We start from the raw sequence: 13,408 nt of genomic DNA, 5'->3' as shown, positions 1-13,408 counted from the left end.
GTAATTTCAATTTCTAATTATCAACAGGTAAAAGAACTTAAACATTCAAACAAACTAGAAATAACAGACATCAAACTGGAAACAGCAAGAGCTAAGAGTGAGCTAGAAAGAGAAAAAAATAAGATTCAAAGTGAACTGGATGGTAATATATAATTTCCCATGCTTTTTATTATTTTCACATATAAACTAAAACTATTAAAATAGATCACACTGAATTTTTACTTTCAGATTTTCAGCTTGAGTTTTAATTTTAGAGCAAATATGGATTATTTTTGTTTATATATTGAATGTTCATTCTGTAATCTTTTTAAAAATCAATCTGATGTTTATGTTATAGTTACTTGATTAATGCATAAATTAAATGAAATTTTACAATGAGAATTCCATACTTCCTGAGTTTGTAATTTTAAATCTATTTAGATCATGTTCCAAGCCCCATTTTTACATTAAAAAATTTTTTTTAGGTAGACCCTGGGCCAGTTATTGAGCCTAGTTCAGCCTAGGCTTATTTTTAAGCTTCAGTTTAGTGTTTAGAATGTGTTTCTCATCAAGATTCCCCAGAAATTATATTATTTCTGACTTTTCTTGAGTATTTAAATAAGCTGCCTTTGGCCTGTAAGTATCCTCAAGTTGGTCTTTAGTTTAACTCCTCTGTAGTTTCAGATACAACTTATGATGAATGATTGTTTTCATTATTAATTTATACTTGATGTTGACTCATGATTTTACATAGAGTTGGGGAGTAGATATTCTTAGGAACTTAAGGAGCTTGGGATCCAGTTCTGTACTCTTTTTAAAATTAGAGTTAAATAACAAATTTTAGTTCTATCTGCAAAATGCTTGTCATCTCATTACAAGGAAGAGTTGTAAATCCATTGGACAAAATTGAAAGCTTCCAATTTATATTTCTACTAGAAATCTAACAGTCCTGCTGTTAGACAAAGTCTATGTGATAGATTTTGAAGGGTTCTATGATTTTATTCATTCTGCTTCTAACCAGCTTTATGAGGATGTTCTCTGTGGGGCTTAGGTTACAGAGCCCTTTCAGAGGTGAAATAAGTACTTAAACCTCTTTGGCTATTGTCCATGCTGATGTCCCTAGCTCCAAAGATTCAAAGGAGTAAATATATATATATATATATATAACCTTTTATTAATGTTTTTTCTGTAGTCTAAATAAAATAGAAAAATTCTGAGTTTTAGTTTGTTTCACTCTTATGAAAAGTTTATCAGTGTATCAATTTTTGAAAATATATCTAGAGTTTCTTACTTTCTATACTGTTTTAATTGTCTTACCAACTTACGAAATTTGCTCATGTGATTTTTCATCTTAATAAGATTGAGTATAGCACATTTTTCTCCTTAAAAAATATTAGGATTACAGTCAGATAATGAAATTCTCAAGTCAGCTGTTGAACACCACAAAATGCTCTTATTAGAAAAGGATCGAGAATTAATACGTAAAGTACAAGCTGCCAAGGAAGAAGGTTATCAGAAAGTTGTGGAATTACAAGATGAAAAGTAAGTACATAATTACCTTATTTTGTGTTAAATCTTCTTACAAATGAACATATTTTGCTGTCATATTATCTTTATTGTAGTTTTGGTAACATAATTGTCATCTGTTGTTTTAGGCTAGAACTCGAGAACAGATTAGCGGATTTAGAGAAAATGAGAGTGGAATATGACGTCTGGAGGCAGTCTGAGAAGGATCAGTGTGAAGAGAAATTGCGGGCTTCACAGATGGCAGAAGAGTCAGCCAGAAGGGAACTTCAAAGTATTAGGTTATATATGTGTATATCTATTTTAAACTTTTTATTTTGAAATAATGTCAGAGCCAACAAAACATTGTAAAAATAGTACAAAGAATTCCCATATAGTCTTCACCCAGATCTCCAAATATTAACGTCTTACATAACTATATTACAATAACCAAAGCTACCAAGTTAACATTAATAGAGTTAGGAAATCAAGTAAACATTACTGTTAACAAACCTATAGACTTCATTCAAATTTTACCAATCATCCCACTAATGTCCTTTTTCTGGTCCAAGCTCCAACCCAGAATTACACATTGCCAGTTACTTACTCTTCTTTAATCTTGATAATAGTAACACTTTTGTAGAGGGCTGGCCAGTTATTTTGCAGATTATCCCCTGATTAGAGTTTGTCTTACATTCTACTAATTAATACATTTAATTAAACTCAAGTTATTCATGTTTAGTAAAAGTAAGCAAAGTCAAAGCCACATGTCCTCAGTGCATCATATCAGTAGGGATGTGATTTGTCCCCTTATTGGTGTTGTTAACTTTAATCACCGGGTTAAAGTGGTGTCTGCCAGATCTTTTCACTCTAAATGACTACTTTCTCCTCTTTGTAATGTGATTATGGGGGCGGGGGGTACTTTGAGACTGTAAATATTCACATCATACATTTTTTGACTAATTTTATAGTATCCATTGGTACTTCTTGCCTGGAACAATTATTACTTTAGTGTTTGCAGAAAGATGTTTTTCTTTTCATCATTCCTTCTACATTTAATTAGTTGGACTTCTCCTGAAAAGAAGGGCTTTCCCTTCTTTCTAAATGTTGTCTTCATATCAGTTTGGACACATGGATTCTTATTTTATTCTATGGGGTATACTCTTATTATAATTTATTTATTTTTGTTCATATTGCCTCAGATTTGGCCACTGGAAGCTCTTCCAAGTTGATTTCTATGTACTTTTGACATGACCCCATCAGTTTTGAGTTTGTCTCTGTGTTCTGACATCACAAGATGTTCTGGACTCCCTTATATTTTCCCTGCCCCAAGCCTGGAATCGGTTATTTCTTTAAGGTGCTCTGGTTCCTTCATAGTACATTGGACAATTGTATTTAGAAATCAAAATTTCACTTCTAGGTGTACTTATTGATACTGCATTGTCATGGCCTCAAGGCCTCTCAGTGAACTGAACTTGGAAATATATTTATGTATACACAGACAACACATGTTTATCTGTTTTTTTTATTTTCCTCTATGTATATATGTTAATAATCATGAGTTCATATTTCCAGTTCCAGTTCAACACCATGGTGTTCATTCTAGCCTTTGCTTTTCTTATTTGCAACCCCTTTCTTTGACAATGAGAAATGTGGCTGTCATTATTTGCAATGTATCTACTTATTTTCTCAGTCCTAGAATACACATGGTTTTGACAACTGCTGATTCATAACTGAAAAACAAGCCTATTTGCTAGTGTGTAATACTGTGTGCAGCTCTGGTTTTCCCATTAGCCTTTGGGTATATATATAGTCGGGCTCTGCCTTCCAGTGTTTCTGAAGTCTTTTCTCTCCAAACCTCCCTTCAGTGGGATTATATTTTTTTATTTATAAAACACTTTTTAAGTTCTGTTTTGGTTCATTTCTTCCTGTTTTATTTTATTTTGGGTCTCCACCTCATCTTTATTGGTTTTATTTAACTAGATGTGGTTCTAAAATAGCATCAACATGGCTCTAAAAGAACAATACAAAAAAATTCTTTAAAGAATTCATTTTAAAAAATGGTGCCACTCCCCATTTCCATGTTAGCATTTTCCCATCCCTCACCTTACCTGGCCCCCCAAATTAATCTCATGAGTTTCTAGTTTATTCCTCCTGTTCCTCCCTACCCCATGAGTGAGAGAAACACAGTTTCTTTTTCTTCCCTCTTTCTTGTCAGTATTTTCTGGAAATTGCTCCATGTTACATATTTTCCTCATTCTTTTTTATAGCTGCATTGCACTTTGTTGTGTGTATGTAGCAACATTTATTCAAGAGCTCTCCCAGGTTTGAGCATTTAATTTCCAATATTTTGTGATTACAAACACTGCCACAATCAATAATCTTAATCTTGTTTATGTATGTCTTTTCATGTTGTTGGAGGTGTATCTTCAGGGTAAATTCCTGATGTGAATAGTAGGTGAGTCAAAAGGTAAATGCCTGTGTCATTTTGTTAGATATTGCAAATTTCCCTCCAAAAGAATTGTGCCACATTGCATCTCAGTATAGCATAATTTGTATTTCTCTTTAGGAATGAGATTGAACGATTCTTCATATGCTTAAGGGCAATTTTTATATATTTTTGGAGAATTGTCTGTTCATGTCTTTCATTACTTTCTATTGGATTCGGTTTTATTACCCTTACTTTTGGGGGGTTCTTATTAGGAATATTAGCCTTTTATCTTTGACATGTGTTGCGAATATTTTTCCCAATTTGTCAGTCTTTTGACTTTGTGGGGTTTTTTGGTCATACAAACTTTTTATTGTAATAAAAATTACTAACATCTTATTGACACTGGATTTTAAGTCATAGTCTTGTCCTGCACTGAGGTTAAGAGGAATTCCCTTTTTTGCACTTGAATGGTTTTGTATTTGCATTATTGAGATCCTTGATCTATTTGGAGTGTATTCTTTATGTGCTGTGAGGTGTGGGTTTTTCATTTTACTTCTTTGTAAATGATAAACCAATTGTTTCAGTCTTTTATTAAAAAGGTGTCTTTGCCCCAGTGTTTTTTTTTTTTAAATCCTCTCTCGAGGACATTTCTTTCATTGCTTCTAGAGAGAGAGAAGAGGGTGGGGAGAGAACTAAACACACATCAGTATGAGAGAGAAACATCAATTGGTTGCCTCCAATGTGCACTCTGACCAGCAATTGAACCCAGAACCTTAGTATATGCCCTGGCCATGGATGGACCTGGAAACCTCTCAGTTTACGGGACAGGGCTCCAACCAACTGAATCACACCAGCAAGGGAGCCCCAATGATTTTAAAGACACTTTGTCATATTTTAAATTTCTATTTATACTTGAGTATTTTTCTAGACTTTCTGTTCTGTTTCTCTGGTCTCTTTGTCTGTTCAGGAGCCACTGCCACAATATTTTAATTGAAGTCTTTATAGTGTGTTACAATGTCTGGTTGGGTTATTCTATCTTGACTGATCTTTTATGTTTGTTTTTTTTTGATATGAACTTGAATATCAGTAACTAGCTCCATAAAATAGTTTGTTGGTATTTTTATTGGGATTTCTTTAAAATTTTAAACTAATTTGGGGAGAACTGATACTTCTGTGATGTTGAGTTCTAGTCATGAACAGATTTTTTTCCCATGTATTGAAATATACTTTTGTGTCTTTCAGGAGAGTTCTAATACTTTGTGTAGTTTTGACACATTTCTTGTTTATTCGCAAATACTTAATCTTCCTCATTGCTGTTGTAAATATTTTTATTTTCTAGTTTGTTATTTTTATTTTTGTTCTCTAGTTTGTTATTGTTTGTTTATGAAGACTATCAATTTTTATATATTAATTATATATCTTGCTAACTTACTAAAGTCTTTTATTGATTTAGTTCTATTATGAGTTACCTAGCATTTCTCAGATATATATCATATCATCTGTAAATACAGATAATTTTACTTCTTTCCCAATTCGTATGCCTCTCATTGATTTATCTAATTATACTGACAAGCACCTCCAACGCAGCATTGGGTAGTTTTTGCCTTGTTCCTGATCAAGTGGAAAAGTCTCTTCTATATTTTCACTGGGAAGCTAGCGTTAGGATTAAAGTGTATGTATATTTTATGATTTAAGAAAGTTACCTTATCAATTTTTATTTTCCTGATTTTTTTTTATTGGCCCTGATATTGCAAATTGTTAAAGGTTTTTAGCATCTCTGGAGAAAATCATTTTTCCTCCTCTGGCACTATTAATATAGTATAATAATGGATGTCTGAATCTTTAACCCACCATAATTTCTAATCTTTGTTTAAGGTGGCAGTGTGTTCTCTTTGATGATGCTTTATGCAGTACTTGGTCTATAATTTTCTTTTGTAATGTCTTTATCAGGCTTAGGTATCGATGTTATCCTTGCTCATAAAAAAGATTAGGAAGATCTCCTTGGTTTTCAATGCTCTGGGACAAATAGGGAACAGTGGAATTATCTGGCTTTTGAAATCTTTGTAGAATTCCCCTGTGAAATCATTTAGGCTTGTACCTTTTTCTGGGATAGTTCTTTGATAACTGTGTTTCTTCGATAGAAATCAGACTGTTTAAGTTCTCTATCTCTGTTGGATCAGTTTTGATAATCTGCATTTTCATAAAAATTGTTCTTTGTTTTCAAGTTTATTTGCACAAAGGTCTGAAAAATGGTGTTTTATTTTTTAATTTCACTTTTTCAATGCTTATTTTCCCTTGGTCATTTCTTATTTTGTATACATGCTTTATTCCCTCAATTACAGTTGACATTCAATATTATATTAGTTTTAGGTGTACAGTATAGTGGTCGGACATTTCTATAACTTATGAAGTGATCCTTCCCTGCCCCCAGTATGTCCAGTACCACCTGGCACCACCCATGTTTATTACAATATCGTTGACTCTATTCTCTGTACTGCTCATACATCCCCGTGACTGTTCTGGTAACTGCCAATTTGTGTTTCTTAATCTCTTTAGCTTTTCATCCAGTATCCTAAACCCCTCCCATCTGGCAACCAGCAGTTTGTTCACTGTATCAATGTGTCTATTTCTGTTTTGATTTTTTCATTTCTTTTGTTTTTTAGATTCTACCTGTAAGTGAAATTATGTAGTATTTGTCTTTCTCTAACTTCATTTACTTCTTTATCTAGCCATCCATCTGTGGACACTTAGTTTGCTTCTGTATCTTGGTGATTGAATATGAAATGTCTTTTTTTGTCTCTTGATAGTCTTTGTTTAAAAGTTAATTTTGTCTGATATAGGGCCTCTTTGGGTTCATCTTGTTTAGGACTCTGTGCTTCCTGGACCTGTATGTCTATTTTCTTTGTCCAATTAGGGAAGTTTTCAGTCATTGCTTCAAATAGGTTTTCAATCCCTTGGTCTCTCTCTTCTTCTGGTTCCCCTATAATGTGAATGTTGGTACACTTGATGTTGTCACATAGGTCCCTTAGACTATCCTGTTTTTTAAAACTTCTTTTTTCTTTTGGCTGTTTTCATTGGGTGTTTTCTGCTACTTGTGCCTGTGCCCACCTGGGCCACCTAGTAGGCAGTTGGCAGCTGTCCATGATAGACTTTCAGGTACCTGGGAGAGGTTGTGCTATGATCTGAGGCAGGCTGCCTCTAGTTCCAGGGTCACTTAGCAAGAGATACAAGGCATGTAAGGCATGCTTGTTTGAGGTGTGTGAACCTTTAAGAGATTTTAGGAAAGTCTCTTGTGTGGTCTGAAGTTGGTACCTTGTGAGAAATAGCCCCTGAAAGAGGTTCTGGCTGGTCCACGGGCTGGGTAGGGCAGGTTCTAAGGGATTGCCAGTGTGGGACAAGTTTGATCAAGACTCAGATTTGGTGCCTGCCTGTGCCTGCAGGCTGGGTGGAGGGAGGGCTCAATAAAGGAACAGTGGGTCTGCCAGCACTTTAGTCCTTAGAGACCTGCCCCTCCAGCTTTTGCTCTGAAGCCAGATAATTCAGTTCCTCCCATAGGCCCCTGGAACTTTTGGAGCTGCTGATCCAGTGCTGGAGCTCAGAGTCAGTGAGTCTGTCAGAGACTAAATCTTACACGGGCCCTTTAATAGGAGTGGCTGGGACTCCAACAGCCTTCTACAACACCTGACAAAACCTGCTGATTTTCACAGCCAGACGTGGGAAATCTTCTTTTCAGCACTGGTATTCTTGTTGAGGAGCCTGGTGTGGGGCTGGGACTCCTCAGTCCTCAGTGAGGACCTCCGCAGTCTAGATATTTCTCCCCATTTTTAACCACATGTAGGTGTCTCCACTCTTTCTACCAGTCTTAGATGACTAGTTATAGGAATTCTGTTCAGCTAATCTTCAAGTGGTTCTCAAGGGTGATTGTAATTTTTATGTGGTCATGGGAGGAGGCAAGCACAGCATTTACCTACTCCGCCATCTTGACTGGAAGTCTCTTCCTCTCTTATGTCAGCTAGTGCTTTATTTATTTATTGTGATAAATTGTACATAACAAAATTCATTATTTTAATCATTTTTAAGTCTATAGTTCAGTGGTTTTTTAAACTAAGCTTTGATTTATTGAATCAACTATTTTTCTATTTTCTACCTCATTAATTTCTGCTTTTATCTTTACTTTTTGTGTTTTTTGCTATTAAAAAGTTTTATTATTTATTTGTGTTTGATATACATAAAGTAAAATTCATCCATTTAAAAAATGTACAGCTTGATGAATTTTGGTAATTGCATATAATTGTATAATCATCACCACAGTAGAAGCATAGAGCAGTTCCACCACCTTAAAAGTTTCCCCATGTCTCTTTGTAGTTGACCTCTCCCTGATTCCCAGCCTTAAGCAATTCCTTATTCATAGTGTTTCATATATTAGTAATTCATTCCTTTTTATTGCTCATTAGTATTCTACTGTAGAATATGACACGATTTTTTCATCTTCTTTATTTTCTGGATGGACAAATATGTGGGTTGTTGTTAGTTGGAGCCACTATGAATATGCTGCTATGAACATTTATGTATAACCTGTGTGCAGACATGGTTTTATACAGGTATCTCTTGTTTAAATATCTAGAAATGAGATTGCTGAGTGCTAAGTAAGTACATTTAACTTTACAACATATGGCAATACTGTTTTCCAAAGTGGTTGTATTATTTTTCATTCCCAGTGTATGAGAGTTATATTTGTTTCACACATTCTTACTGTCACTTGTTATTGTCAGTCTTTTTAACTAAATAATTCTAGTGCATGTATAGTAATATGTTGCTATTGTCTTAATTTGATTTTTCCTGATAGCTAGTGATGTTTAACTTTTAATGTGTTTACGAACAGACTTTTGTGAAGTGTCTGTTGAAATATTTTGTTCATTTTAAAAATTGGGATGTTAAGTTCTTACTGAGTTATAACAGCTGTTTATGTGTTCTGCATATGAGCTCTTTGTCAGATACATGTTTGTTTTTTTAAAAAAAATTTTTATCCTTACCCAAGGATATGCTTAGAGAGGGGAAGAGGGGGAGAGAGACACTGACAGATAGACATTGATGTGAAACATCCATCAGTTGCCTCCTGTACGCACCCTGAGCGGGAATCAAACCTGCATCTCAGGCTCGTGCCCTAACTGGGAATTGAACCTGTAACCTTTTGGTGTATGGGACAGCATTCCAACCAACTGAGCCACCTGGCAAGGGCTGTCAGATAGATATTTTGTCCCAGTCTGAGATGTGCTTTCTTGTTTATTTTTTGTGTCTATTGAAAGCAATTTTTTTTATTTTAATGAAATCCATTTTATCAATTTTTTATTTTCTATTTTGTGCTTTTTATATTCTGTTTAAGAAATCTTTGCCTAGCCATCTGTCACAGAGATTACCATTTTCTTCCAAAAGCTTAATATTTTGGTTTTTACATCTAGATTTGCAGTCTAAATGATACCAGTTTTTGTATAGTATGATACCTACCTATATTTCCATATAGGTATCAAGTTGTTCCAGCACCATTTGTGAAAGTTTAGCTTTTCTCCCACTGAATAGTTGTGGTAACTTTGTTGAAAATCAGTTGACTGTACAAGCATGTGTCTGTTTCTGAACTCCATTCTATTTTATTGGTCTTTGTGTCTGTCTTGACATCAGTATCATGCTGTTTTGGCTACTGTAGCTTTATAGTGAGTGTGATGCAGATAACACAAGTCCTCTACCTTGTTCTTTCATGTTAAGATTGTTTTGTCTCTTCTAGGTCCTTTGCCTCTCCACATAAATTTTTAAAACAGCCGGTCTTTACAAAAAAGCTTGTTAAGATTTTGATGGGATTGTGTTGAATCCCTACCTCAGTTTGAGGAGAGTTGTCATCTCAACAATATTGGAGTCTCTCCAATTCATGATTATGGCATCTCTCTCTATTTAGGTCATTTTTAATTTCTTTATTCAAAGTTTCATACTTTCCATGGTATATGTCATATTTATCCTATGTTACATTTTATTTCTAAGCATTTTGATGTGATTAAAATAGTTATTTTTAAAATTTTACTTTCTAATTGTTCATTGCTAGCATACAGAAATATAATTAGTTGACTTTTATTTTTTTTAAGATTTTTTTTTTTTATTTTTAGAGAGGGAAGGGAGGGAGAAAGAGAGAGAGAGAGAGAGAAACATCAATGTGTGGTTGCTGGGGGTCATGGCCTGCAACCCAGGCATGTACCCTGGCTGGGAATCGAACCTGTGACACTAGAAATATAATTAGTTGACTTTTATATATTGACCTTGAATCCTGTAACCTTACTAAAGTCAGATATTTTCGACTAGCTGCTTTGGATTCCTTAGACGTTTCTGAGATCATGTCATATATGTCTTATGCTTTCTTTATTTTACTTCATTCATTTTCTTATTTTTTGAGTTGAAAATTTAATTCAACTAATATTCATTTTATTTTTATTGGTAAAAGTGTCTAGCGCTTATTTTTTATCACTACTTTAAATATATTCTATAGATAGGTGTTCTAATTATTATTTTTTGGAAATTCCCTTACTTTGGTTTGTATTTTCCTTTTCATGTGAAAGTTGTTTAAGTACAGATGTATTAATAGAAGATACAGTTGTTTAACAGAAAGTGAAACTAGCAGTTTGCCTGGGCTGCATAACAAAGTACCACAGACAAGTGGTGTAAGCAACAGGAATTTTTTTTCTTATAGTTCTGGAGGTTAGATTTTTGAGAGCTCAAGGTGTTGGGAGATTTGGTTTCTCCTAAGGCCTCTCTCCTCGGCTCACAGATGACTGTCTTCTTGCTGTGTTCTCGCATAGCCTTTTCTCTTTGCACATATATCCCTGGTACTTCTCCCTCTTCTTTTAAGGACATCAGCTGTATTGGATTGGGAATTGGATTAGGACCTACCTGTACAATCTCATTTAACCCTAGTTATCTCTTCAAAGCCCTGTCTCCACATACATTCTGAATTACTGGGGGTTAGGACTCCAGTGTATGAATCTTGGGGAGACACCATTCAGTATGGAACAGTAGGTTTTTGAATATTCAGTTGGGAGGGCTTTTTAAAAAAAATTTACTAATTTATACTTTTATTGCATTATGACCAAAGGATATTGTTTCTGTTATTTCTATGTTATGGAACACAATAGTGTTTTCTTTGTGACATAGGCCATGTCTAGGGTTAAGCAAGTGAGGTGACCAGGGTGAGAGTTAAGGAGACACCCACTCTTATGTGTTGACACTGCAACGCAAGAGTCTTAGAGTGAGACTTCTTAACTTTTTCACCCTGGGCACCTCATTTGTTGCACCCCAGTCTCGTATCTCAGTCCTTCATCTCAGTGCTATGACACATGATTGATTTGGGTGAACATTACTTAAGGACTAGAAAAGAAAGTGCTCAATTATAAGAATATTAAGTTTGATATACATACATCCAGAAGATCTACCCTGTTAAGTATGGTGTTTATGTCTTCCATGTGCTTATATTTCTTTGTCCACTTGGTTTTCCTTGTACATCGAGTGATATTAAAGTCTCCTATTTTTATTAGTTGTGTGTGTGTATGTATGATCCTTTCATATCTTGTACTTTGTTGCTTCAAAGGTAATTGCTGTATTACTTGTGATCAGGTGATACAGGTGATCACAACAGTTATATCTTAATTGTGAATTGTGGCTTTTTAAATATTTAAAAATGCTTTTCTGTCATTTAATTTTTTGCTTGAATACTGCAGTGTCTGATACCATCATTGCTCCTCTTTTCTCATTGTCTCCATTTGCCTGGTGTACCTTTGTGTTTTGTGTTTGGTCTTTGTCAATCACTTTGTTTTTTAAATATCTTTTATAGTGTAGCATATAGTTGGATCTTGCTTTGAGCCAAATTAAAGAACTTTTTATTTTAATGGATGAGTTAAGTCCCTTCAGCATGCAGTGAGCCCATGCTCACTACAAAGACTTCCAGTCAGGAGCATGAGTAGTCTTGCTGGGACTTAGAATTATTTTCCTTTTTTTTTTTACTGACAGATGTTTTAAAGTTCAGGCATTTTCTCTTTACCATTGTGAAGAGCATGATTTTTGTGGTTTTATTTATTCTCCTTGCTTTTCTATATTGTTTGAAGGAGTTATGGATAACATAGAACTAAACATCTGTTAATATTCCACCATCTGGAAGTCCCCAATATCTGTTTTTTCAAGTCTAAAAGTGTAGTGACTTCCTAATTATATAGATTAAAGCTGAGAGATTTTTAAATATTATGTTAATTAACTTGTAAGTTATGTCTTGGGATAAGGTTTTTGATTCTCCTTACCCAGGAAAGACTTACCTCAAGCAGAGATACATGTATTATTTATGAAGGTCAGCTTTTATGAACTATTAATTTAAATTTTAGCTTCTCCAATTCTAGAATTATAAATCTAATGGATTTTGAGAACCAATCTTATCTTACTCTTTTCTTTTAGGTGGGTACATTTTTCTAATTGTTCAGAACAAGTAAGTTTTTTTTAATCTCTCCTTGACATTCTCCAGAAAGGGGAAAAAGAGAGAGAGACCCTCCCCAGGAACCTCACTCTGATGTCTTATTTTATTTTTTGTTAAAATTTAAGGCTTCTTCTTCTTCTCATTTGGGCATCTGTTGCCATAGTGATAAAATGTTCAGCATTCTGTCTCTATGACAATAATGAACTTGACCATTAGGTTTTTTTAAAATTTGTACATAAAACAGCTTTTATTCCTTTAGATGTTTTTTAACATAATCATTTTGTATTCCATTAGTCACTTTGATAATTTCTCTTTGATTTCTCCTGTTTCTTCAGATCATTTATAGTGTGTAACTGACCCCAACTTATTTTAAAATAAGGACATAGTAACCAACATGAAATGCAGCAGAAGGAACAAAAGTTAACAAAATTGAATGATTACAGTTGTGATTTTTTTTCCTATGACAGCTCTGATTTTCTGATTTATAAGTAACTATATCAACCAGGTCTGTTTTGATCATTCGTTAAAATAATCGTAATTGCATCTTGTCTTATTTAGAATCTGTGATAGGTCAGAAAGAGACAACCTGGGGAGAAAAAGACCTTGCTAAGGAAATGAAAGGTCTAAATTATATAAAGCAAGAGTATCCATTTATTTACAAACAATAAATATCTGTGATAAGTAGAATTAATCACTGCTTTTGCAGGTGCTTTAAATTATTGATTACACACTAATCTCTTGTTTTCATTCATGTGGTTTCTTCACCATTAGCCTAGATGATAAAATTATTATTCTAATACTATTCTGTATTTCACAAGGCTACCATACCCCACCATGAGTTTATAAAATTTACAAAGTTGTCTGTGTTAAAAATACGTAAAAATTACAGGATTTTAAGTAAGATAAAGTATGTAGCCAGCTTGATTATGACAGTAATTCAACTCCAATTAAATCAAGCAAAAAAAAGCAAGGGGGGGGGGACTTTATTGGCTGACATA

At 34.1% G+C, this 13,408-nt stretch overlaps 1 protein-coding gene across 3 annotated transcripts in view; it reads left to right on the top strand.

Moving 5' to 3' along the window:
- CEP83 (centrosomal protein 83) overlaps window positions 1–13,408 on the top strand; it is a 130,296-nt gene that overhangs the window by 88,180 nt on the left and 28,708 nt on the right. For all 3 annotated transcript variants that reach the window (XM_045830521.1, XM_045830519.1, XM_045830522.1), the window contains 3 exons: window positions 28–142; window positions 1,377–1,521; window positions 1,635–1,784. In XM_045830521.1, coding sequence (XP_045686477.1) covers window positions 28–142; window positions 1,377–1,521; window positions 1,635–1,784 — 410 coding nt within the window. The remainder of the gene's footprint in view (window positions 1–27; window positions 143–1,376; window positions 1,522–1,634; window positions 1,785–13,408) is intronic.

The sequence above is a fragment of the Phyllostomus hastatus genome, unplaced genomic scaffold (genome assembly GCF_019186645.2).
Source record: "Phyllostomus hastatus isolate PE091 unplaced genomic scaffold, TTU_PhHast_1.1 phas_contig_152, whole genome shotgun sequence".
In the NCBI taxonomy this organism is placed as follows: Eukaryota; Metazoa; Chordata; class Mammalia; order Chiroptera; family Phyllostomidae; genus Phyllostomus; species Phyllostomus hastatus.
Note: the sequence above shows the minus strand (reverse complement) of the source record. Positions and strands in the feature narration are given on the sequence as shown.